The following is a 25,603-nucleotide window of genomic DNA, read 5'->3' as shown; positions in this document are numbered from 1 at the left end:
AACTTAAGGTAAAGCAGTTACATTGTTAGGCCTAAGACTCTTTCATAACACATTTGCTGAAAGAGCAAGACAATGTCTACAACCTCTTGCCATTACCTGCACAGGATTTCTTCTTGAAAGTAAGTAAAATTTCAGCAGTATTATCAGTGCCCTCATTTTTTCAAAAGGGGAAAAGATATATTTTGATGTCATACAAAGACAGGATCCCAGTCTCAATGAGCATGCCTAACAGTCTCACTTAAGCTTTTAGCTTTGCTTTAACACTAATGCAACATTTTTAAATCAGCCTGCAATAATGTATTCTTCAAAAAGTAATTCCAGGTCTTACCAACTGTAAGATTTGCCAGCTGTGGAGGGAGATCTGTAGTCACTAGTCGATGGCGAAGAATCTGGTTTAGCTGATGAAGTGTGGTTTGCTTCTCGCTCTTTGTTATTGGGTCAGGAGGGATTATTTTATCCTGTTAAAATAAACATGAACTAGTCTACATATCTCAAACAAGTATAATACATTGACAGTAGGAATGGTGAAAACTAACCAGACTAGAAGTCTGAAAATATAAATACTACAGAACCATTACACAAGAGCGAAGTTTTGTATCTTAGACTCAGATTTGTTTCCTAGTTGATCACATCTTACTTGAGACTGATCAGTGAATAAAATTGCTCAACTTGGATCAATTAAATAAATTCAGGGCCTTACATCAGGCTGAACTTGTTTTTAAATACTAAGATTTGAAAGCCAATCCTTGTGTGTAGCTATAGATCTAAGTCACAGGTACTACTGTTTATAGTACTTCACAAAATCCTGTTATTCTGCGTTTTATCAGTACGAAAAGGCACCAGCATTAGAAAGAGCTATAAGTATTTCAGTACATTTCCAAATGCACGCAAAATCTCCAAGAACAACAGATGCCAGTGTCTCCTTTTCACACTTCATTTCTCTAGGATGGTGGCTAAGCATGTGCAAATACTTAAAGAACCAAGGAAGAAGAGTTGCTACTATACTCATCCTAGAGGAGAACTAGTTTAAATGGAGAGAATGTGTTTCTGGGAAAGCATAACGTGTTCAAATAGGAAGTGCTCTGCATGAGAAACTAGGCACTACAGAGACCTGGCACTAGACCTGTATTAAACTACAGTTCCATTTGCGCATAGACAATTAGTTTAATTAACATGCATTTGATACTGTACTGGGGATTCCCTCCCCACCCCCAGCATATGGTAGCATTATTTACCCTAATGCAGGTAGGCAGACGCGGGTATGATCCAGTTGTCAAAACATCAATAGCATATGGGATAGCAAAACTAGGTAGACGAGCGTGAACCAAAGCATCTCTAGCTAGCGATGCCAGACGATCAGCGGTGTCCACAAACAGAATGGCTTGCTGATCTAAAAAACTTGATATCATCTGTAGGGGACGGGGGGGGAACGGGGGGGGAAGAGAAAATAAGAGGTGCATGTCCAAAAAATGCACAAATCAATGTTCCTTTGTATTCAGTTCATCTAGTGCACATGGCTGATATGATTTTATCTGTCACTTCCAATTCAAGTAATCACATCTATAAAACAAAGAAAGAATGAATATTCTGGCCATTTCTTATGCAAGGACACTTCAAATCTGAATGCCATTTCTGATGCTCCTCCATTTCTGTGGAGGAGCTGTAAAGCCTCACAGCTCTCTATCTCATGACGGCTACTGGAATGCAACCATACTTGTTTGTGATTACTTGGTGCTTGTTTTTTGTAACATTCTGGACTTTATTCTTATTTAACCAAGAGCAGAATGAAAGTGATAACAAGAACTGACATACTGAGATCACCATCTTCCCTGTCGTACCACCTAACCCCCAAAGCACTCCTGAAACTATGTGCAGACAAGCCTTTTATTTTTTGCCACTGGTAAGTTTTTGGGAACATGAACTGTTAAAAGACAAGATTATACAATTTCTAAGTAGGAAGAAATTGGTTATAATTTTATATTCATTTGCCTATGAAAAAGGCTTTTTTTTAACTTCTATAGTAAGGAGAAGTTAGGGTGTACCAAAATCCCATATCACTTTGAGATTATTTCATACCAAACTCTGTTGCTAACTTACCGCACATTTTTCCACCTTTCCAGCATTATTAGCCCATTTGACTAAGGCCAACAAACGAACAAACAGCTGACGAGTGCGACTTGCAAACTGCACTATTTCTATTTTTCTGGAAAAAACCCAAACATTCGTTAAGCCAGTGATCAGATATATAATAAAGCTGCAATTTAACTCTGTGCCAATAAAAAAAAAGGCTGAAAAGTTAACTTCTAATTGTCTTAATGGAAGCATCACTAATATATGGCTTGTTTGATTAGAACATGGAAGAAAAAAAAAAGCTCACTGTTCTGAATACCTAAATGCTAACAATAGACATGGATTCTAACCAAGACCGTCTGGGAAAACAGAAAAGCATGCTCACATGAATTAATCCCTGATTTTAAGAGAAACAATTCAATAATGAATTCAACAGAATTATCTTTATACCTTTTACAGGATTTCCCCAGGGCTTGTGATTAAGTTTTAAGTAGACATGGCAATACGCCTAAGGGTTACAGGACTTGGCAGTAACAATACACTGACATTCACTTTAAAAAAACCAAACAACCCCAAACCAAAAACCCAGATACTAATCAAAATAACACAGTAGTAAATTTAAGATATCTTTACACAGTATATTACAATATGCTACCATTTTGCCAGGAAATGGGGTTGTGTTGGGGAAGACCACAAAAAAAACCCACCCTTTTACTTTACTCTCTATTCCTGCCTTGCAAAGAAATTGGGATGAGAAGAAATTACTGACAATTGATAATATTCCTCCCACTGTGCTTTGTATGAGACAGTCAAACTGAGGCAGTGTATGTCTGCATATCTTAGGTGTTATTTTTCGTAAAAGAACATAATAGAGGCAACCCAGATTCTCCCCCTTCATTACAGATCTATATTGTAGATGCATTAGACAAGACATGAAATACACTCTGAAATCCCATTTCATCTACTGTTTATAGAGGCTTCCCTCCCTTTCCACATGTTAAATTCACTATTTTCACCACAGTTTTCTAGTTATTTTGAAAAAAAAGAAAACCACAAACCCAAATCCAAGATGTTTTCCTGATATGGTTTTCTAAAGTAACAAAAGCATTAGGACAAAAAGAACATTAATCAGTGCAACAGATACTGGCCTCTACCAAACAGAAGTTGCACTTCCTTCTGATCCTAATCTGTAAAACACATAATAGAGATAAAGCCTGTTTCTGCTGAAGGTGTTGGTGTAATGAGGCTAACTCTCTTGTGCAAGACATAAAGCATAATCTGCTTGTAGCAGATGAACATTTAGGCCAGAAGCACAACTAATACCACCTGGTCCAGTTTCTTGCATTACACATGACAAACCTCATTCAAGAACTTGGGCATTAAGCCAATAACTTCTCTGCTTTCTAGAGCAGATGTTTTAGAATAGCATTCAGCCTAATATTAAGATTTCAAGTGGTGGACACACTGCTATAGGTACATGCTGCTTTAACAGTAACTATACTATGAAAACAAGATGTTGAGAATTTTGAAAGATTCAGAAAAACTTTATGGGATTTTAAAGATGTCCACAGGGAGACTGGAAAGCCAATCATCTCTCAGACAAACTCCATATAAAAGTTGCTAAAGTCTAGCAGTTATGTCTAGCAAACTTCTGTGGTGAAAACAGCATGATCGCAAGAAAAATTCAAACTGATGTTCTGTGACTGGAAATCAAAGGTAGACACCCCCCCCGCCCCGCCCCACACACCCCCAAAAAAGCACAGCAATTTAATAACAAAAATTGATAAAACTAGACATAGTGTTCCAGTAACTGTTCCATTAATACCACGTGTATGAAGTTGCAGAAGACTTGTTACTTCTACTTGATAGCATCCTGCTTCCAGAACCACCACCATCATCCCTGAATGACAACTGCCTTGGGAATTCACATCCATCTATTTCCTACAAGAACCTGAAGTCTGTCAATTTTTCTGCATCCTTTTGTCCTTCATTATAGATACAGGACCTTATGCTGGGCTGCACAAAATATTTTATTCAAAGATGACAAAACTTAAGGAAAGAGTATATTTACAAGGCCTATAAAAGCAAAGCAAAGCACATTAAAAAGCTTTCTAACAACCCTGGTACTCAGTGCGTTCTTTACTAGTAAGTTCTGGTCTCAGGTGTTTCAGATCCTTCAGACTATTGGCTGAGTCTAAGGGAGTGAACCATTAGCTATAGTAGAAGAGTATCAAGGACCACTTAGGCAAGCTTGACATACAAAAGTCCATTGGAGTGGATGGGATGCATCCAAGGGTGCTGAGGGAGCTGACCTATGCCACTGTAAAGATGCTCTCTATTATTTTCAAAAGGCCATAGTGATCAAAGGTCTTGATGACTGTAAAAAGGCAAACATCATGCCCTTCTTCAAGAAGGCCAAAAAGCATCCAGGGACCTACAGGCCAGCTGATCTATGCTCAGTTAAGAAGAAAATTCATAGAACAAGTCTTTCTAGAAGCTATGTCCACATAAATAACAAACACAAAAGTAGCCTGGGAACATCCAGCATAGATTTGCCATGGGCAAACCATCCCTAATCAATGTAATTGCCTGTGATCAAGGGGAGAACAGAAGATGCATTTACACTGACTTCTGCACAGCTTTTGACAAGATCTCCCATAGCATCCTTGTAGCCGAGCTGGTAAGATATGGCATGGGTAAGTGGGCTACAAGTTGGTGAAAAACTGGCTGCACTGCCAGGAATAAAAGGCTGTGACTGGCTACCAGCTGGATTTCTTTAATGCTGGTAACCAGTGGTGTTCCTTGAGGGTCAATACTGGGGCCAGTACAATGCAACACGTCCATCAACAACCTGCACAATGCGAAGGAATGTACTCTTTGGAAGCTTGCAGGTGATGCCGAACAGGTGGGAGCAAACACTGGGACCTCAGCTGGATGGAGGAACTGTTTGACAGAACCTCATGAAGTTCAGCAAAACCACATGCCAAGTTCTGCATATGGAAGCAAACAATCTCATGTAACAGCACAAGCTGGGTACTAAGCAGCAGCTGGGCAGCAGCTTTGCAGAGCTGGGGGTCCTGGTGGACAGGTGAACAGGCATCAGCAACATGCCCTTGCAACAATGACAGACTGTATTAGCACTGGTGCAACCTAGTTCAAGGATGGGGATTATTCACCTTTTGTCAGTACTTGCGAGATTGCATCTGAAGCATTATGCCCAATTTTATACTCCCTAGCCAAGGCAGATACTGCCGTACAGAAGTGGGTAGGGGCTGAAACACATGACATGGGAGGGGCTAAAGAAGCTGTGTTTGTTTATGCTTAAGAAAAGGCTATGGTGAGATCCTACTGCCATCTTCAAATATCTATAGGGGTGTTAGAGAGAAGATGGAACCAGACTCTTCACAAAAGTGCAAAAGGGTAAGGGACAACAGCCACAACCTACAACAGTGAAAAACTAGTCAGACATTAAGAAAACAAAAAAGAAACAGACAGAGAGGCAAAGACTGAAGCAGGCTGCCCAGAAGGGCTACAGGATTTCCATCCTTGAAGGTATCTAAAAATCAACTGGATATGACCCTGGACAACCTGAACCAATTTTGAAACTGTCTTTTACTTCAAGCAGAGGGTTGGACTAGGTATCTCCAAAGTACCTTTCCAACCAAAATTCTTATCCATGTCTATGAAGGGAGTGAAATGACTGTTATTTTGTCATTGGAAAAGAATGGAACTCAATGTTTTCACAAAAATTAGGTGTGTAATAGCACTGTTGGTGAAGTTGTGAATAACACGTATTTACAATAGTTCTGAATGTTTTTAAATCTTGTGTAGATGGCAGTGTGTTTGCTGCAAGTTTGAGAAGTAACAGCCTTGTTCATAAACTACTGCAAAACCAGTAAGAAAACTGCCTGGTTTTAGGAAAACAGTATGTTTATGTAGTTCTTGGAAGTATTTTAACAACACTTCCCTTAAATGCTTGTCAGCAGGAACTGTTCATTCAGAAATGCAGGTGTAAGGTTTTACTTTCTACTTCCCCACAACAGAAGATAGGGCCTTGCAAAGTGATTATAATCAAAGTTCCAGTTAAATCTTATACAGCCCTTACTGTATTTAGATACAAGTTTTCCATGTATTACACTTTATTGAAGGGTAAAAAGGAAAATAGAAAGAATACTTAGCTAAAAAAGGTCTCCATTATCAAGAAACAAGCCCCTGGATTTCCCCCAGAACTCAGCACTATTCATTTTACTAATGTGTTTGGTTTTTTTTAAAATTCAACCACTTCTTTCTTGTTGCAAAAGTGATTTATTCCTGTCATTGATAACTAATAAATGACTCTTTACAAAGAAAAGCCATATGATACTATGATACATAAATTCCTATCAGTGTTTCTTATCATGACATCTTTTAGCTAGGCACTATAGTAATGAACTTCAATTTTATATGAACTTTATTAGAGAATAATACCATCAGATCTTTATCAAAGTATGTATGCCATGTTGCCAGGCTAGCTTCAAGAAACAGAGCTTGAAGCCCAACTACTGTTGCCATTACAGCTCTCAAAGTTAGGAAAAATAGAATAATCTGGATAATTATAAACTACCTCCCTTACAGATTTCCTCCAAGAGATGGAAAGCCACTTACTTCATCAAGAATAGTTCTAAGTCAAAGCTGACAAGGATGTGAACATTTGATTTCAGTACAATTTCAACTGCAGGACATTCTTTGCGACCATTGAGGGCTGTCTTATTTTCTTTCTTATTTCTGTAATCCATTAGGACTTAAGATGTTGCTCCAGACCTGTGTGCCCCACAAAGTAGATTCCAGCTTTACCAAGAAATGCTAAGCATCTAGATGGGAGAAGCCCCCCACCAGTACAAGGAAGCTCTGGACCCAGAGTTGAATGTAATTTCCTCAGTAAATAGAGTGATAATTAAAAAACAAAAAACAAACACCACCAACCAAACAAAAACCCAACAAAAAGCAAATTGTTTCTCTTCATAAAACATTATGCCTAAGGAAAAGGGGCGCAAGGAATCATCCCAGGTTATGATTCCCCAAAAACTGGATTAATTCCACAACACATGATGAGAGTTTTGGAATATTTGAGATAACCGAATTAATGATCATTCTTTATTAACATCCTTAGGAATATCACAGCTGCTATATGTCTCCAAAGAAAATTAGGTCAATTAGCATGTCAACACAAATAAAGGAAACAATTTACTAACAACTTCCATAAAATTTATACAAATAAACAGAAAAATAAACCACAGTTCCCTTTCACATCAGCTTTACTGTCACTTCATTGCTTCAAGATTCATGAAGAGAAAAATGTCCTTAATAAGGGCATAGTTTACCCACTATAACAGCAACAGATTGTTACTGAACAGTGTGACAAAAAAAAGCCCAAACAACAACAAAACCAAAACCCCAAAAAACCCGATATTGCCACTGATGCTGAGAAAAATCATGAAACTATGTAGTGACAGCAAGACAGACACGGCTTATTTTCTTGCATAAAATCTAAATAAAATATTTTCCTCCTAATTTTAAACAGTTCTATATTAACCTTAACACCCCAAACAAAGTTCTGTCTTTTAACATGCATTACAGACTTGCTTACTGTAACTCACCTTTCCATATCAGTCTTTCTTGGTAATCTATATTAAAAAGGAAAACAAAAAGCATATTATAGATTGGTCTACTGCATTTCAGACTACTAGAAATTTTGTTAGTAACCTTCAACTAAGTACAAGAACACAATTTCTACAATTGTGTTTCCTAAATACAATTAAATAACATGTTTGATAAAGGAAGTAGCTGTAGCTTAACCACTCTAAAAAGCAGCCTGGTTAAGGGGGGGGGGGGGGGGGGGAAATCAGGCATATAATAGCACCACAGGGCACTTGCCACTACTCTCTACCAGGTAAGCTGGAACTGGTCAAATTAAAAGCTTGATGAAGGGTGTTGAAATCCCAAGATTTCTGCTGAGCTAGTGAGCCACACAGTATCACTGCCTGTGCTTTGTAACTGATGACTCTCAATTAAGCATCCATGACTAGAGTTAATTAATTCATAGTAGCAATCCTAGAGCATCTGCAGCAGGTGTTAAAAATTGGCAGTTTCCTGACTTGCCTGAAATGAATCTCTCTTCCCTTTTTATCAGTCTAAAAGTGGAGAAATGTCATACTCCACAACTTTACCAAAGACCTGTGTGACAGATACTACTGCAGAGACGGAACTGTATTTCTGTAATGTTCTACAAGTATCACAGGCATCTCATTCAAAAAGCTTTTCTTTTTGTTATTATTCTAGGACTAGACTGGTGCTAGTAAAAGAAAGAGAAATCATTTTGCTGGAGGGAAGGAGGATGATACTTCCCAGCTGGGCTTTCTACTAGCCAAATCCCTGTATTATGGAGAAATATAGTGGAAAACTCTAGCTCGCTCTGCTTTCAGAGGGGACATCACATAGCTCTTAAACTACTTGTGAATCAAAGTGCCCAAAGCATTCCCCATGTGCAGCCATTTTGTTTTGTACCTTAATGATGTACTGAAGTAAAAAGGACCTGTTCTATGCATTAAAACAAGAATGAAACACATCACAGGCACGTGCTCCTACAGAAGAGCATACAGTGTCAACTACTGCCTACACATTCCATAAACATATGGGAAAAACTTCTTGACTGGCATTTTGGAAGTTTTTGCAAAGCAAACTAAAATTCTAAAACTCCTCGTCCTTTCCAGAGTTTGATTGCTCTTCACCCCAAGTCAACCAAAACTCTGTACACTTACCAGATACGGTATTTTACAAGAACGATACATCTTTTTCCCCCCATTTGTTCTGTATGTCACTTCTTAAAACATACAGGTTCCCCACAAGAACCTCTAAGGTTAAACAAACTAAAAGGGAAACAGGTTTATTCAGAGTCCTCATGCTTTCATTAAAGTTTTTCTTGGCCCAAAAACGTTCCTTTGTTTTGCCACTTCAAACACAACAACATCAGCACACCAGACTGTAAAGTAAATAACTTATTTTCTTTCTCCAAAATAATCAAATGGTATTTTTAAAAGTACACAGGTAACTCAAGGAGTTGCGGCATCTGAAAACATCTTAGTTTCATACATTTTGGCTTCATCTATTTCGCTATTGGTACAACCACTACGGTTGGGTTTTCTGACAGTAACTTGGAGGGCAAACTTAAGCATTTAACCAGACAATCCGCATCCAGCTGCTCCGCGTTCCTCACAAACATCTTCTCTCCTTTTAACAGATCACTTGGCAACTTTTGCTGTCCCCTGAGCACACCCCCGTACAGAGACAAACCTGCGGGAACAGAGCATTTCCCCAGGGCGGGAGAAAAGGAAGGAGCAACCGCCTCCCCCCAGCCCCGGCCGGGGCCCGGGGCAGATCCCCGGCGAGGCCTCCTCATCCTCCCGAGACGCTGCGGGGCGGCGGCGGCGGCACGGCTAGCTCTGGCAGCCGGGCAGGGAGAGGCGCGGGGGCGGCCCGGGGGGAGCGGGGGGCACTCACAGGTCAGCCAGCACGGTGAGCTCGGCGTAGGTCCGGTGCAGGAGAAAGTCGATGAGGGTGCTCAGCCGGTAGCCGGGGCTGGCGGCGGCTGTCACGGCCCCAGGGGCCGGCGGGGCCGGAGCTGATGCGGGGCCCCCACCGGCCGGCACCAGCTGGTTGCTCTCCAGCTGCACCGGCGCCATGGCGGCGGCGGCAGCGCCTCAACCCAGGGCAGGAGCCGTTCGGCAACCCGGGGCGGCCGGCGCTCCCGGCGGCACCGGCGCCCGGCCCGGCTCGCCCCGCACGGAAGGAGCGGGGAGGCCAGCGGCGGGTCCCGGCGCTTGGGGCGGGCGGGCGGCGGCGGCACCGAGGGGGCTCTGCAACGCTCAGAGCCCACTTGGCGCAGGGGCCGCCGCCATGTTGGGGGCACGGAAACGGAAGCGAACAGCTGTGGTGGACCGGAAAGAGAACCTTTCCGGGAAAGCCTAAACCGGGAGCGGGAGCGTGGGGGGGAGCGGCGCTGAAGCGGGCGGGGCCGGCAGGTGGCGGCGGCGGCGGCGGGAGGCGCGTGCCAGCCGTTGGGGCGGGGTGTGGGCACCGCCTCCTCCTGAGAGGCGGCGGGAGCGGCGGCGGGCTGGCGCCTAGCCCGGGCCGACGCTGCTATCCCGAGGCCCCGTGCCGGGCGGGAAGGTGGCTTTGCGCGCCGTGCGCCGCTCTGGTGGCGGGAGGGACGGACGGACGGACGGGCCAAGCCTGGCCCCCCTCTTTGCGGGGGCACGGCGGGACAAGGGTGGTGGTGTGTGTGTGTGTGTGCTTGTGTGAAATGGCGCCGCGCTCGGGAAGGAGCCGTCGGGAGGAGGGCTGGAGCCGGCTGCCGTCCCGCTTCCCGGCAGCGCCGCGTTTGGAACGTCTGTGCAAGATAATGGGGAGGGAAGCGAGGGTGGCTCTGCCGTTGTGCCCGCCCGCCTTAACGGAACGCGGCGGGAAGGAGAACCAGTTGATAGACGTAGTGCCTCACAGAGCCTTTGCTGCGGTTCTTCAGGCTGTCAAGGAGACAACAGTCTGTGTTAGGCGCTGGGTTGGCTAATCCCTTCCTAATGACTTGGGGAACGTGAAGCATTTGCGAAGGGTGCAGAGCCACGCCGGGTAGCCGAGACTAGAGGTGGCTAGGTATACGTCCTCCTTTAAAGTCGCTCTTAAAGCTCGGAAGAGGGGCGATCTGGGGATAAACACAAAACTACGGGAACTTTTGCCTGTTTCCGTCTTCCAGATTGACCGTCGCTTCTGAAGGGAGAGGGAAGATCTGCGAACAACAGAAGATGGATTTTTGGGGCGGACTTCTTACCAAAGTAGGCTGTGTAAGGAAAGGAACTGTATAAAGCCTGAGTGGTTTGTATTGTGATTCACTCAAGTGTTAAATCATAAATTCTTGCCTGATGTTTACAAATAAATCCCCAAAATAGGCACATTGTAGGCAATAAATATCCAAACTACTCAAATGTATTTAACTTTGAAGTTAACTATTTAACTAAGAAGAAAAGGCCCTACTTGTTTTGTTTTAAATGTAGACTTTTAAAGACCTCTTGTCTTACTCATCTGTTTCCAAGGGAAAGTTAACTAGAAAAGGAAACATTTTTTTTTCCAACACGAGAAGTGTGTAATCAATGGTTCAATTAAAAACATACAAAGGGGGGGGGGGGGGGGGCGGGCATATCTATGCCAGCAACAAGGCTATTCAATTATATTCTTACAGGTAGCGTGTTTCTTGCTCCAGGTTATGAGCTGTTTGCCAGCTGACAAGGAGCAGCTTCCCTGGCAGGCAAGCTCTCCCATAATCTCCATGGAGCTAAAACAGTGTGTTGAGCAAGATGGACTGTTAACTCCACGCTGGCATGCCAGCGCTGGCCTTGCCGTACAGGCTGCCTGCCAATGGCTCAGCTCTAAGGGGAGAAGAGCCATCACCTGTAGTGGAGCGCAGTATCTTGCCCGTCTGGGGGGGGAAGGGGCTGGATTGCTACAGCTGTGAGCCATGGCAGCCCATAGTTTTGTGGGCTGCGTCAGCAAGATGAACCTGTGAGCCTTAGAGCTCACATGGGGTGGGTGGTGATAGTGGTTTGGGAATTTTGTACTCCTAAAATGTGTTTAGATTTAAGTCTTGCATTTGTTTCCTTGTTTGTTTGTTTTTAGGTTAACTGAGGGTTTTTTTCACTGAAGGTGAAAGAAATGTCTGCTTTGTACTGTTTACAAAGTGAATCTATAAAGGATGGAATGACAAATACTGTCTGGATCATATTTTGCTACAAATAAATTATTAATTTACTGCATTGTAATTTCTTGCCTCCCCATTGCAAAGAGGCATTTTTCCAACTGTATGAATATAATTTTTTTCCTTTATATGCATGAATAAATGCTGTATACCCATTTTATGGCCAACTAGGTGCACAGTTGAAGAAAATACTTAGATGTGATCAGGCTATTTATGAGAACTAAAACTTAGAAATACAGGCTTTTTTAATTGTTCTTTTTCCCTTCTTCCCATTTCTTCTCTTCAGTTTAGTCCATAATAAAATTCTGATTGATTTCAGCAGCACAGGCTCAGACTTTATTGATGAAAAGGCGGGTGGGAAGTTGTTGCAGTGCAATTTGACTTTGCCCCTGTTAGAGCTGTTCTTGCTTGGAGAAGCTCTGGTCTCGGTGAATTTTTCAGCCTTGGCTGGGGAGGGATGATATCCTCAGCTTGGCTGCCTTTCTCCACCTCTCTTGGAGAGGAGGGGTTAATCAGAGCTGTGGTGGGGGTCACATTGAGCTTTCCTCTCACATGGCTGCATAGGAAAGAAGCTCTTGATACTGTTTTCAGAGAAAGGAGGAGCAGCCACAGAAAATTCAGAAGCTCCATGCTAATGTGTGCGTGCATGCAACAGTCGTGGTGTTGGGAGACCTGGCAAGATGAGTTTTTTTTAGCAGTAAGCTGGAGATGGGTGTTGGGAGTTCAAAAATCAGGTGACTGTAAAAAGAAATGTATATGTTTGCTGCTTCTTGTTGCCTTTCCAAGGTTGGCAGCACTATCACTCTTTGATACAAGCGCTTCTAAGAAGGATAAGCATTGTGTCTAAATTCAAAACCCCAGCTTGCAGGAATTGGAAACAGGCTTCGGGAGTCTATTGGGGTGGCGGGCGCAAAGTTACGGGAGAGAGAAAACTGGAGCAGTGGGGTTGCTGGAAGAGTAACAGGACTTGTGGGGGAGAGAGGGCTCCTTGGACAGTGCTTTCACCTGGACCTGGTGAATTGCACAGGTGTTAGGTAGGCTATAGATAACCGCCGTATGCATCACTCTCCCTAAGGGTGACGAACAAAGTTGGATTTTTCAAGCTATAAGAGAGGAAAATGAAGCCTTAGTTCTGACTGGGGCTGTTGGTTCCTGCAATCTTACAGATCCTCAATTTCCTAACACTTAAGTGCATGGATTAAAAATGGTATATCTGATCACGGACTGCCGTTGTGGACTGCAGTCATTATATAGGCAAATTTGTTGCACATAGGTAACAAAATGTCTTAATATTTTGAGGTAGATGGCACACTCTAAATGCAATTCTCCAAATAACAAACCAGACTCCAGGTACGATACGACGATGCATTTCAGGAGGATAGACAAGCAGAATTAATGAATAATGCTGAAAAATAATCCAAATTGTATTATTTCTTACAGTAGCGTGTCTCACTAAATTATATGCCCTAGGAGATTCACTGTGAGTTACGGAATTTTGTGGTTTGCAAGGGTAAAAGGATAATTCGTCATAATTTATAATCTGATTTTATTTGATAGGTGTGGTTTATTTTTCTGTTTACAGTTGATCAACTACAGTTGATCTTTTTCTATACTGTTTAGTTCCTAGGGTTATGATATTTTATCAAAACTTATGTATCTGCTGTTGAGCACTTTTTAAAGGCAGTGACATTTTGACCATCTTGAGATTGCTGTCATGCTTTTCTGTTGGCTGTTTGCTAAGAGGTAGGCGGTGCTCATTTGTGGGGCTGAGAAGGATGGCTGTGTTCATGTGGGTTTTTCAGGCTACTTAAATACAGATTTCTACTGTAGTTTCATTTGTCTTCATTCTCTTAATTCAGCAGTTTTCAGTCTTCTGCCGTTTAAAGCCGATGACAGATTTTTTGGTAGTAATGGGAAGAGAACAGGCCTGGTAAGCCTCATGCATGCAGCTGGCTCTCACCTCGGGCTTTCTTGCGGGCAGGCAGTGCAGCATTGGGACTCCTCTCCGGCTGAGTGACCTGATGTGCAGGGCATGCCTGGCCTGCATATTTAGCTTGATAACCGGCTCTACCTGTCTCGTCTTGTCGTGGAGCATGGGCGAGGTCGTAGAGCTGCAGGGGAACCAGGGAAGCGTCCGGCAGGAAGGTGTGGAAGGCACACGGGGGACTCAGGGTGATGCCCTCGTGGGGGGCTGCCCAGCATCGCAACCTGTGTCCAGACGTCATCCTGGCCAGCTCCTGCTATGTGCATCATGTCCTCCGCTGTGTGATAGATGTGTGGCAGGTTGCACAAGCAGCATGGGAGTCTACTACGTTAGGACTGTGCTGCTGGTGTAGTGCACTGCTCAGTCTGGCTTAAAGGGCATTTGTGCTCAAGAAAAGCTTGGGCATTCCCAGTCCAGGAGTACTGCCAAACCTTTGCCGTGCAGACGGCGCTGAGGAATCAGAACATCAGCTTCTCCTTCCAACATTGTTATTAATATACTTTGTGACTCTGGGCAAGCCATTTCATCTCCGTGCTTCAGCTTTCCCCACTTGTGAAATGGCTACAGTAGAGATTGCACCCCTCTGCACAGGAATATTTATCCAAGCATGCAGCCATATATTTTAAATTGGCTCCTCTTCGTTACCATAATGGGGAGCCTAGAAGTGTAACTGGGTAAAGATCTGTTGGTCGATCAAAACCTGTTGGTATTTAGCTGTGGAGCTAACAGTGTTATAGAGCTAATGGGAAGGACAGCAGATGACTTTCTATTTCCAGAAAAGTTAAACATTTACTGTTCTTTGGAGCGGCAGGACAAATGTTCAGTGGGAGGGAGGTAGACCGTATCACACTCTAGGAGACAGCCTCCTAGCTATCCTGTGGTTCTGTGTTTTAGAGCTTGGTCATTCCATTTCTCTGTCAGTTTTTTTTATCAGAGAACTGTGCAATCACACAGGCACCTCCTGGACTTGACATTTAAGCATTCTTTTAATAATAAAAAAATATAGTACGAAGGTTTCTTCTTAATCACTTGATGTACAAAATGTTGCAACATTTAGCAATGTTATATCCAAATGCCTATATAAATTATGAGTAATACAAGTTTGATATCTTTCATCCTTTTCAGAAGATATCAGAGAATCAGATATGGTGTGGGAGAGTTCCCACACATAATATCAGTTATTGCAATGCTGCATACTATGAACTTACAAAGCTTCAACCTCATATTCAATAAAACTTAAGGTATGTATTTAAATTCTAATAAGATATCATGCATCACTGTACATCAAATACATACTGATAGCCCAAAAATATTTAGACTTTTCCACTGTAGCACTTGCATGAACATAATTGCATGAACATTTTTCTATGATGTTATGATAAAAGTCCAGTTGAAAAATACCAATGACCCTTTAATCACAAATGATTAAATGATCATGGCCTATATCTTTATTAGCGATTACATTATTTGTTGACAGTTCAGTACTTCATGACAGAAACTGCCAGTTTGTGAGTTGTGCAGGGCTGTTGTACCTATAGAAGAGCATTCTTTGCAAAAGTGTATGTAGGTTAGAGGAAGGGGGTTCATAGCTGGTTACTGCACAAGTGCTCTGTTTTTTGTCTGTTTATTAAAAGGGCTACAAAGGGAACCAATTAAAGAAACTCCAACCTGTAAGTTTTAAAATTATGAGTTGCGTCTCTTTTTTGGTCTGCTTTGTTCATAGGATGAAGTTTGGCAACTATTTTTTGGAATGGTAGAAAACACATAGCAACAGATTGAGAGTTCTCTGTCAGTCACTCATGGTTTATGAGACAGTGTGCCACTGTGAGACAGAGAATCTCTTGTGCAGTGTAGTAGTAAAGTACACTACAGTTCTAATTATACGTTGTGAACAACTTAAGAAAAGAAACATTCTCCAAGTCATAAAATAGCATCTTTGATTTTATTTGAATTTACAAAAGTCCCCTTTCTTATAATAATGCCAAAGGGATTATTTTTTTTTTTAATGCTGAACATAGCCGTATTAACCTGAGCTTCTCTTTGGGCTTCTTTACTAACAATGTTGATAGCCACTGTAAATTTTAAATTGGTTTGTCTCTGTCAGACTGGAACTAAAGCTAGCTAAAGGCCTTGCTATCCTCAAAAGAGTGTATTTTCATTATTATTATAATTAAGTTAATTACAACTCAATTTACTATTTCAACCATACAAGCTGCATTTTTTTCTGTGGGTAAAAAACCGCTTTGTTCACAAGTAATTCTGAAATAGGAGCAAAACAGTAACATCCTTTTTGGACCCCGCATCTTTGAAAAGCTAACAAAGGAGAAAGAACCCCTGGTCTAATGCCTGGCAGTGGAGTGATGAATTGCACTCTTCAATCATTGACTTGAACAACTTGACAATACCATCCATAACCTGCGATTTCTCCCTAGCAGTCCCTGAGTGTTACTCACAGAATTTGAAAAAACACATGTATGCTGGAAAAATACAAAGTGAACACTTACTTCAACATGAAAGTACTTTTGGCCAAAAGGATTTATCTGTGCAAACACCTAAAGAGACGGAGAGAATATCAGGGAAGTAGATCTGATTAGTCATACCCAGTGGGAGAAGGACTGCAGCTGTGAAGTATTCTGTCCTAAACTTAGAAGTAGACAGCTCGATTGTATTTAACTGCTGCTGGCTAATACATTCAGACAATGCAAACTCTCACGCTCTTCTAAAGACAAGGGTGGGTACCAGAACATGCTTAATTGCAAAGGCTTTGTAGATCTGCAGCTGTGGTCAGATAGTGTTTAGATGCTGACCCTCCCTTGCAGGAGTAAGGACACACAGAATTATGCCGGAGCTGCCATTCTCCACCCAGTCTTTGGATGGGAAGGGAGTTGTCCAAGTTTCTGGGCTAAGATGCTATCCAAGGAGTTTCCTTCTTGCACAGCTTCTAGAATGAGCTAATTTTTTTTTTGAGAAAGAATAAACCAGCACATTTTGTAGCAGTTAGGAGAAACTTATCTAAACTGTCCACCTATTTCACAAAGCTCTGAGATGTCAGCTTTGGCAGAAGGGGATGCCAGAATGGGTTTGGCTCCGGGGACTGAAGAGCTGATTACATGTTTAGTTGTGTGACTTGTGTGTGCAGACTTGGTTGACTGTTAGCGAACTCCAGCAACTCCTCATTGTCCATTAAAATTGAAAGAAACGTACAGTGAAAAAGCAGAACATTACATCTGTAGCAACACAGGAATACTGGTCCTCTGGTGGACTATAGGATGTTTTGCTTATGGACAGGAGGAGCAGATTGCTCTCAGATGCCACGGGGGCATGCACACAGGCAGCGACTCCGGCCAGTGCCAGTTCTGAAAGATCAGACAGTGTAGGTTGAGAGTGGGACCACCTCTGTGCCAGGATCCTAGTTCTGGAAACACAAACTGCTTACACCTAACTAAATACTGCCTGTTGTGCCAGAGGGATATGCAGCACTTCGTGTGGGGCCAGGCAGCACCTGGCCCAGCAGGTGTTCAAAGATTTTTGTGAGGCACAGACCACATGCCGAGATCTGCATATAAGTCCACGATTCATGCAACTCACATTTTAGCTTAGAAGAAGAAGGTTTCCCAGCCCTGCTGATTGCAAAGGTAATTGACAGCCTGGGGCTTGTTGCAGTATTGTCCGAGTCTGCAAAATCCTAAAAATCATTACTCTTCTGCGCAGCTCTAGAATGTGGAAGACACAGTAGAAACTCAGTAAATCCTAGCAACGTTTTGGTTTAAGTTGAGGTTCAGCTGAGAAAGCTGTAGCTCCTTCTGTCTTTTGTTTGTTTGTTTTTTTATGAAAACATCTGATCCTGAAAATGGGCACTTTTTCTGAAAATGCCTTCTCATCAGAGAATACTGCACCGTACAATGGCGCTATACCACACGCTGAATAAATCACATGGGGCAATGACTGAGCTTCACCTCTGTACGTCACTTATTAAAATTGGTTCCTTCAGGCTTCAGAGCATGATTGGAAAGAAGAGCAATAGCAAAGCTATCTCTCTCCTCCTAGTGCCTACAGAGCCAGACTTTTCAGATTGTGACAGCTTGAAGTAAGGCTGAAAGAGATGCAAAGGAAAAAAAAAGTGTCTTTCTGCAATGTATTTAGGACAAGCAAAAGCACATTCACAGCTAATTTTAAGCAGCCTTCAGAATGCAGTATAACACCTTATTAACTCACTTGTACTTAATCCTTGCATTCTGGTATTTTTAGAAGCCATCATGCAATTCAGCAGTACTTTCAGCCCATATCTCCTTTGTAATGGATGACACCACTCTATTTCTCATTTTAATTTAGAATTCGCTTTCTGACAATAAGCCTTGATCACACACAGAAGTTCTACTGATTTACCTAAATTAATTTAGAAATGGAATTAAACATGCCCACTCTTCCTTCTCCTCCCCCCAACGTGGCCTTCTTAATTTGGCTAAACAGTGCCCTTTGTCACGATCTAGGTGGAACTGGTGAAGGCCTGTCTTCAGGGCTTGCCCCTGTCTGATCTTCTTGCAACATGATGAGAGTTTGGTCTAGTTGAACCTCTTGCAATCTGAAACTGTGGGAAGATAAAGTCACCTTCATAGATTTAGGGTTCTTTGCCAGAGGGCTACCTCCCTTGACCAGTTTTGTAATGCAAGTACCCCTGCAAGTACTGTGTTGCAGCAATTTGAATGGATGGGGTTTGAGTCTTTTGAAGACAGCGCCTCTTCCTCTGGTGGCTTATTATTTTTTGATCATGTAGGAACTCAGGGTACAGCTGCATCAAATGTAAACAGTCCTATTTTGTCTGCGCCTGGTTTTATCTTGATCCAGTATCTCCCAGCCAGGAGGCTGAAGTTAGCTTTGGGCTGACTCTAATGAGCTGCAAATGAAAACAAAAGTCCTCAAACCATGTTTTTCCTCTGTTACGTATTATCTAATCAGGGCTCTCCGGAACAGGCCTTTGGAAGCCTGTTCTCTGCACAAGCATACAAACTAGACTTTTCAGGTAGTTTGTATTAAGGCTGCTCTGGAGCAGAAAGAAACTTACAGAGGTCTTTTTGATGATTTTTCTTCTAAATGTATCATGTGCTTACTTCCAGAGACATGCACAAAACCCCCTCTTTCTTTAGCGTCTTGTAGAGCACTAGTCAGAGGTACAGTACATAAAATACCAGTACAGCAAGAGTTAAGAATTTAGAACAAGGGACAGTAATGCCCCACTGAACATTTTCTGGAGGAAAACAAGGAATGTAAACCAAAACCAATTCCTCTTCCTTCAGCTTGCTAGAATGTAGATTAAAAGAAAACTAACATTTCCAGGAATGGGTCTGTGTACACGGGAAAGCTGCTGGGAAATCAGTGAACACGTACTTAAAACATGATTATTCTGCACCTTGCTCTGCATAGATCCTTTCATTCTGTACAAAGAGTGTCCTTTTGCAGTTTAGCTTAATCTGTTTCTAAAAGGTGAATAAAGAAAGAACACATGGTCCTCCAGTGCAGAACATCTGCTGCGGAACAGCTGGTCAGACACATTTCTTTATGCAAAGAAGCTCTAGTTTAATTGCAGTTAATCCAGTCAGAAAAGAGCAACAGAACTCTATGCGTAAGAGGTATTTTTCAGTCTAAAATGTGTCAAGAAAACAACGAAAACTCCACCAGTGGCTACTGAATCTGAACCCTCACCTGGAGCCCTCTCTTCATTTTACTCCAAAGTTTGTCTGTTAAAGAGCTTCACAACTTATGTTTGTATTATGTCACTGTTTTGTTTGCGATGTTACATTACATGAGGAAATTGTTTCTAGAACTTCACTGCGCTGGCAAATTGCATACCCACCTCATGGAGAGGGAGGCAAAAGGACAAGTGAATGACACGGCAAGTGTTTATCAGTTTTAAGTATTTTACGTGGGTGCCTGAGTATGGGAGAACTTACACTCTTGCCGTGCTTTGAACTACATCTAATCTTGATGCCGCAAGACGCTGATGTGAATAGAGCTATTGTGCACATGCGCAGACACGGGTAGTGGAGGCGTGAGTCTGTGTACATAGTACATAGCAGCAGCGAGGGCTGAACCTGACCAGGGTCATTATCCTCCCCTGTGATAAGAGTAATAAATTACAGTATTCAGAATGTGCAGGACAAGTAGCAAAGAGCACTGAAGGTGGGGGCTGCCATTCTTCTCCCCCCCCGCCCCCCAAAAGTAGGGAAGCCTGTCTTCTAGCCCAGAACAATTTCATTCAATAGCCTGTTTAGTCCTTCCCTTCAGAGCACCATTTCATTTTCAAACACAAAACTCTTGAACTATCTTCAAGTAATTAACTCCCCCAAGCAGAGCAACCTGCAGATGGTATTTTTCCCATCTGACTCCAGGTCTCAGTATGTCAGAAGGCGTTCCCTACTCTCCTAATTTTTTAAGGAGTCATCTGAGCCCTTTTTCTCAACGACCAATAATCTTCTACAACACACAAATAACTGTTCTTAAAATGGGTCCATCTCTGAACAGTTGCGGTTTGCCTTAACATGTGTAATGCTGCAACAGGAAACTAACTTGCTATTACTCACTATTTATAGTAGTCCTGGACCATGGGTAGAAACTTGTGACAACTTTTGACTGAGAAAAAAAACTATGTTCATCATTGGAAAAAAGTAGAAAGTTAGAGAAATGAAGAAACTGTAGGAAGCCAGAGGAAGCCAGACTGCTGTTAAATTGAGGCAGGAGAAATGCAATCCATAACTTGTCATGACTGATGGGAATGAGAGCTAACTAGGATACTGATTAAGTCACTGGAGGACTCTGATTTAAGGAGTCTGATAGAAAGGTGCTTTTTAATCAAACCTATTGCTAGGATAGGCACCTACTTCTTTAATGCCTGTAGTTCAGACTGTATCTTTCTGCATGCATGCTGAATGTAAAAAATTATAACGAAGATAGGAAATTAATGTATTTCTGCTTAACCCATGAAGAGAGGCTGAGAGCCTTGCTGAAATAAAGTATCTTCCACAAATTTTGTAATCAGAATAGAGATTACATTTTGAGGGACTCAGAGGTCTCCACTTAAGTATGTAATCTTGCACCCTTTGGAGTGTGCACTCTGCGTGTGCTTCGGTCACGGCCTGAGCATGAAGGGCTGGGGCAGAGCACGTAATTTCTTACTGTCACGGGGGAAGCAGAAGTGACAAAAGCATTTCCAGTACATTGCTAGGATAATGCTGAGATGCCACGTGTACATTCGAAAATTACTCTTCTAAAGAGAGATAGGACCTGCAGTTTCTGTAATTGCTGGTTCGGTGTTTGTGTCCACTGATCAAAAGAAAAGGAGCTTTTCTCCTGTTAGGTAAGGGAGGATGGTGGTGTAAGTAGGGACAAACTACTAACGCAAGATGAAGGGCGTAGGGAGAAGTCCTCTTTGTTTTGGGAGAACAATGGGAATTGGTTGTGCTCATTACCCCAAAAGTCTTGCTTTAGTATCTTTTTTTTTCTCTTTGTGTTTTCTGTACTTTACAGATTTACGGAGTATAAGATTATATCCTTTGACGTCCTGTATATCACAGACCCTTCCGTTTCACTGCACTAACCCTGTTACTGAGCATAACATGTTCAATGAAGTATACCTTGTCTTTGATATAGTGTATCTTGCAGAAAGCGTCCAGTCTTGGTCTGAAGATATCAAAAGATGGAGAAGCTGCGGTTTCTTTTCAGAGAGGAATCACTTTCGCAGTTTGACAACTGTGCTGCTCTTAGCTCCACTATCCACCTCCACGAGACTCCATAACAGGGCAGGTCATAGTAGACACTTAATAGTTTTCAGTGTTTCACATATTAGCTCTAACATCCCGAGAGACAGATTTTCCAAGAGGTATACAGTGCTGTGCTTGAAGGAGGTCTTACACTATGAACTGTGGCAGAACATGCCAGCAGAGCACAGAAGGGCCATAAAATGAAATACAAGTTCATTACTGCATAGCTAGAACAGTGAGGATAAATTATCTGTATTTCTAGGCATCTATATTATATTCCCAACTAGGGATACCATCTATGGAGACAAACTGAGCTCTTCTGATCACTTTCTGCTGTGAAAAGGGTCAATCTCCTTGCTCTTCACACTCCCCCCCTACATGATCCTACATGGGCCGACTTTCATATTCACTAAGCTGATCCAGCTCATTAACCCATCATCAGAAAACTGTCCCTTTTCTACTTCTCTGGATTTATTTTCTGCCAGTTCAGTGAGCTGAATCAGCTCCGTGAGGGGTCAGGTGAGTGTCAAAAGTGCTGTAAGGAAGCATGGGTGGGCAATATACAGGTGGAATTAAGGGAAGGAAGAGGAAAAAGGCAGAAAAAAGCACGCAAGGTGAAGGAACAAGACTGCTTCTTTCAATGACAGAAAGCCTGAAGATCAGCTGATCTCACCTTTCTGATCACATCTTTAGGACAGCAATTTCCTTAGAGCTCCTGTGGAGTCAATGTAGAAAACGGAGTTTACTTAGAGGATGGTTAAAAAGGAAATAAAGGGAAGTAATCTCATTTAGACACATAGTTTAGGCAATGTAAATATGCCTATTCTTTACAGCAAAGACCCTTGTGGATTAAAGCTTTAAAACACAGTTAATGACTAAATGCCATGAAAACCAAAATAATGGTCTTTAAATGCAGAAGTAGTCTTTTGAGAGCTCTAAAAGGCCTCAAGTACAATCAGAAAGACCATGTTAGTCCAGAAAGCAGAGCATGAGCACCAGGTAAATCGGCTGTTTGAAGTCAGTGTTGAGCAAGGTTGGTGAAGCTGATGTCACTTGGAGTTTGCCCAGGCTCTGCCTGAGTTGAAAATCTGGAATGATCCTCCAGTGTACATCTTGTTCTCAGGGGAGTAGAGTTTCCCCTGCCATTCCCTCTCTGCCACCAGCTCTCTCCCTAACTGTGTTTCTCTTGCTCTTTTCATTTCCACCATTATTTGTAAAAATACTACTGAAAATAACCTACATAAATAAATAAATTGAATTAATAAATGATGAGGGAAAGAATGAATGTGTGAGTGTGTGTAGGTGGATGACACAGAGAACCAGGCTGGTGGGAGCAGCAGGAGCTATTAGTTCATTTGCTGTCAGTGGCAGAGCCCCAGGGAGGGTAAGGACATTAAGTACCTGATTGTACAGGGTGCTGAGTGCCTTCATCTTCTGTCATTTTTGGAGATAACTGAAAGAATTTCCGTACCTTGCCAGCAGAGGCTTCAAGGAAGGAAGGAAGAAGGCAGCACCCTAAACCTGTGATTTTCAGCCTTTTTTTTTTTCATTTTGCAGATCCCTAAAAATTTCTCTCCTGTAACAAATCTTTTCATAATTACCTTTCATGGAGCCTTTTAAAATAATCAATGGAACCTCAGCGGCCTGTGCAACTGGGTTGCTGGCTTTCAGATAATGCAACGCAGGAGAAACTTCCCTCTTGCACAAGCAAGGCTGGAAGGGTAATTTCAGAGTTGATATTGCTTATATCCTCTCAGGTACAATCTCTTCTCCATGGAAGACACTAGCCATTATGTTAATCAAATAGCTGAGCCACTGACCCCTTGCCACACCACCGAACTCCAGGATATTTTCTGTATGAGAGCATGAGGTGAACTCCGCAGTGCAGCTGGGATGAAATGCTCCCTTGAGATTTGCCACATCTTGCCCCAGAGATGAAACGTGCCCATTGCACTGTGTTGTAGAGCCATGTGTGCTGACAGCTTTGCCCTTCAGGATGGAGCAAGTACAGCTGGAATTCAACTGGTTGCAGAAAGACATTTGCATTATTAAATGGATAAATATAGAAAAAAAAAAAGTGGTTTAATTATCAGTGGTGTTTGCAGTAAGTACTTAGTAATCCTGACACTTCAGCAGTCGTCTCTTTTTTTTCTGAAGTAGTTAAAATATTTGTATGATATTTCCAGGTTATAAGATTGTTTTATTGTACCTGGTAGTTTGAGCATCTTTTTAAAGAATTCTTGGAGATGTTTGTCCATATCTATGTATTCTGTATGCATACGATTTCCTCTCACTTTTTCTAAGTATGTGGCTCTATAGCACTCTTTATGGGAGCCTGGGTATCCCTCACAAATGGTAAATAATAGGACTAGAGCTAAAGAAATAATCTGGAATTTTCCTCAAGTGTAGTTGTTCCTGATCACTTCTAAAACATTCAGTTGTTGCCCTGACACAAACTTCCTCTATACAGTTGTCCATTGGAGCTGCTGTGGGAGATCCAAATGACACACTGCTGTGCAGCCAGCCCTTAGGTAGGTTATCTTGGAAAGTCCTGGAAAGGAAAATAGAATTTTTCAATTTTTTGCAGTATTCAGGGTAGCAGCAGAGGAGAGGATAGGATATAAAGGATGGTTGCAGGCTGTGCCTTTGAGAAGATGTGACGTTCTGAACTGATTTTCATTTTAAACTTGCCAATTGTATATGCAGGAATAGGGAATTACAATAATAAAGCCTGGAAATCATAAATACACTTATAAGTCTGGTCAAGTGCAAATCCCTCAGATGGTAAGAAAGGGGCATGGTCTGCCTATCAGTCACAGGTAGAAAAGTCTCTACAGAGCGCTTTACAGTCATTGCTCTTAATCAACCCTTTATTCAGCTGTGAGGTGCGGTTAACATATACAGTAGGCCGGGTTGTCATCTGACTGTTACTGACAGCCAGTTCAGCGACTGAGTCTAGAGTTTGTTGCAGATGTGTGTCTAAGTCCAAGGCTACCTAAGTTAATGCAAAAAGAAGAAGGAGGAGACAATTAAAAGGAAAAGCTGGGCAGTTGCACTAGAAACCTCATAAACGTGAATCTGGGAGTCTCCAGAGTGACTTGTGAATGTCATTGCCAAGTCAAAGGACATCACCCTCCACTCCTGCAGAAAGTACAGCGTTCCATAGGACCTGATTGCTCAATACCGCTGACATACTTTGTGGGCTTGCTTTGTGCCAGGGTGACCGAAGGGGCTGCGCAGCAGCATGGCCAGCCCTACCAAGGGGCTCCCATGGCTGGTACTGACACGGGAGCTGTGCTCCTTGCTGCCCTGGATGTGCCACCACCTTTCTGTATCTTTCCTTGCCTTGGACATCTTCTGTTCATCCTCACAGCATAATGTCCTGAAGCAATGGAAGAGGAAGTGAGTCTTGGCCACAGGCTGACATGGGCAGCAGTAAAAATGCTGCCCTGTTAGAGATTATGCACGTGATCTTATATTTGATCACTTCTTCAGGTAGGTGTCTGAAAACAATAGAAATAATAAAAATATCTACATGACACAGAACCCTGCATCCCATTTTCGGAGAGAAGTGGGCCATACAAGTACAAGACCTGACAGTGGGCCAGATCTTACAGAATATTTAGGGGGGAGACCAAACACCATGCTTAGTGGGATTTCTAGGATTTCATTACTTAAGGTTCATATTGATTTAAGAGTAGGTGCCTAATGAAGTAAGCACTTTTGTAAATCCTTCAGCTGTGCATTTGTATGTGTAGATGTCTAAATATTTATTTTTGTATGGCACCTAGTAACTCTGAAAATAAGGCTTACTATCCAGCTCCAGTTCAGAGGCCTGTACAGTCATGTAAATGTGGCACTGCCTCTCAGCAGGGGTTGTTAAGTCTGGCACCACATGGAGCTAACTACTCAGACATATGACTTCTCAACCAGAACTGCGCTTGAATGCTTTTAAAAATGCTACCTTATTCAGCTAGAACAACAGAAGTGGAGTTAGAACACCACCCTGTCAGT

At 42.3% G+C, this 25,603-nt stretch overlaps 1 protein-coding gene and 1 long non-coding RNA gene across 2 annotated transcripts in view; both read right to left on the bottom strand.

Moving 5' to 3' along the window:
• MED14 (mediator complex subunit 14) overlaps window positions 1-10,044 on the bottom strand; it is a 37,887-nt gene extending 27,843 nt beyond the window's left edge. The window contains exons 1-5 of the mRNA XM_064473212.1: window positions 9,607-10,044; window positions 7,707-7,733; window positions 2,098-2,203; window positions 1,236-1,409; window positions 329-458 (exon numbers count right to left, since the gene is read on the bottom strand). Coding sequence (XP_064329282.1) covers window positions 329-458; window positions 1,236-1,409; window positions 2,098-2,203; window positions 7,707-7,733; window positions 9,607-9,788 — 619 coding nt within the window. The 5' untranslated portion in view covers window positions 9,789-10,044. The remainder of the gene's footprint in view (window positions 1-328; window positions 459-1,235; window positions 1,410-2,097; window positions 2,204-7,706; window positions 7,734-9,606) is intronic.
• A 12,263-nt stretch (window positions 10,045-22,307) lies between these two features.
• LOC135317259 (uncharacterized) overlaps window positions 22,308-25,603 on the bottom strand; it is a 45,459-nt gene continuing 42,163 nt past the window's right edge. The window contains exon 7 of the long non-coding RNA XR_010376292.1: window positions 22,308-24,140. This is a non-coding gene — a long non-coding RNA (uncharacterized LOC135317259). The remainder of the gene's footprint in view (window positions 24,141-25,603) is intronic.

Source organism: Phalacrocorax carbo, chromosome 1 (genome assembly GCF_963921805.1).
Source record: "Phalacrocorax carbo chromosome 1, bPhaCar2.1, whole genome shotgun sequence".
Classification (NCBI taxonomy): Eukaryota; Metazoa; Chordata; class Aves; order Suliformes; family Phalacrocoracidae; genus Phalacrocorax; species Phalacrocorax carbo.
Note: the sequence above shows the minus strand (reverse complement) of the source record. Positions and strands in the feature narration are given on the sequence as shown.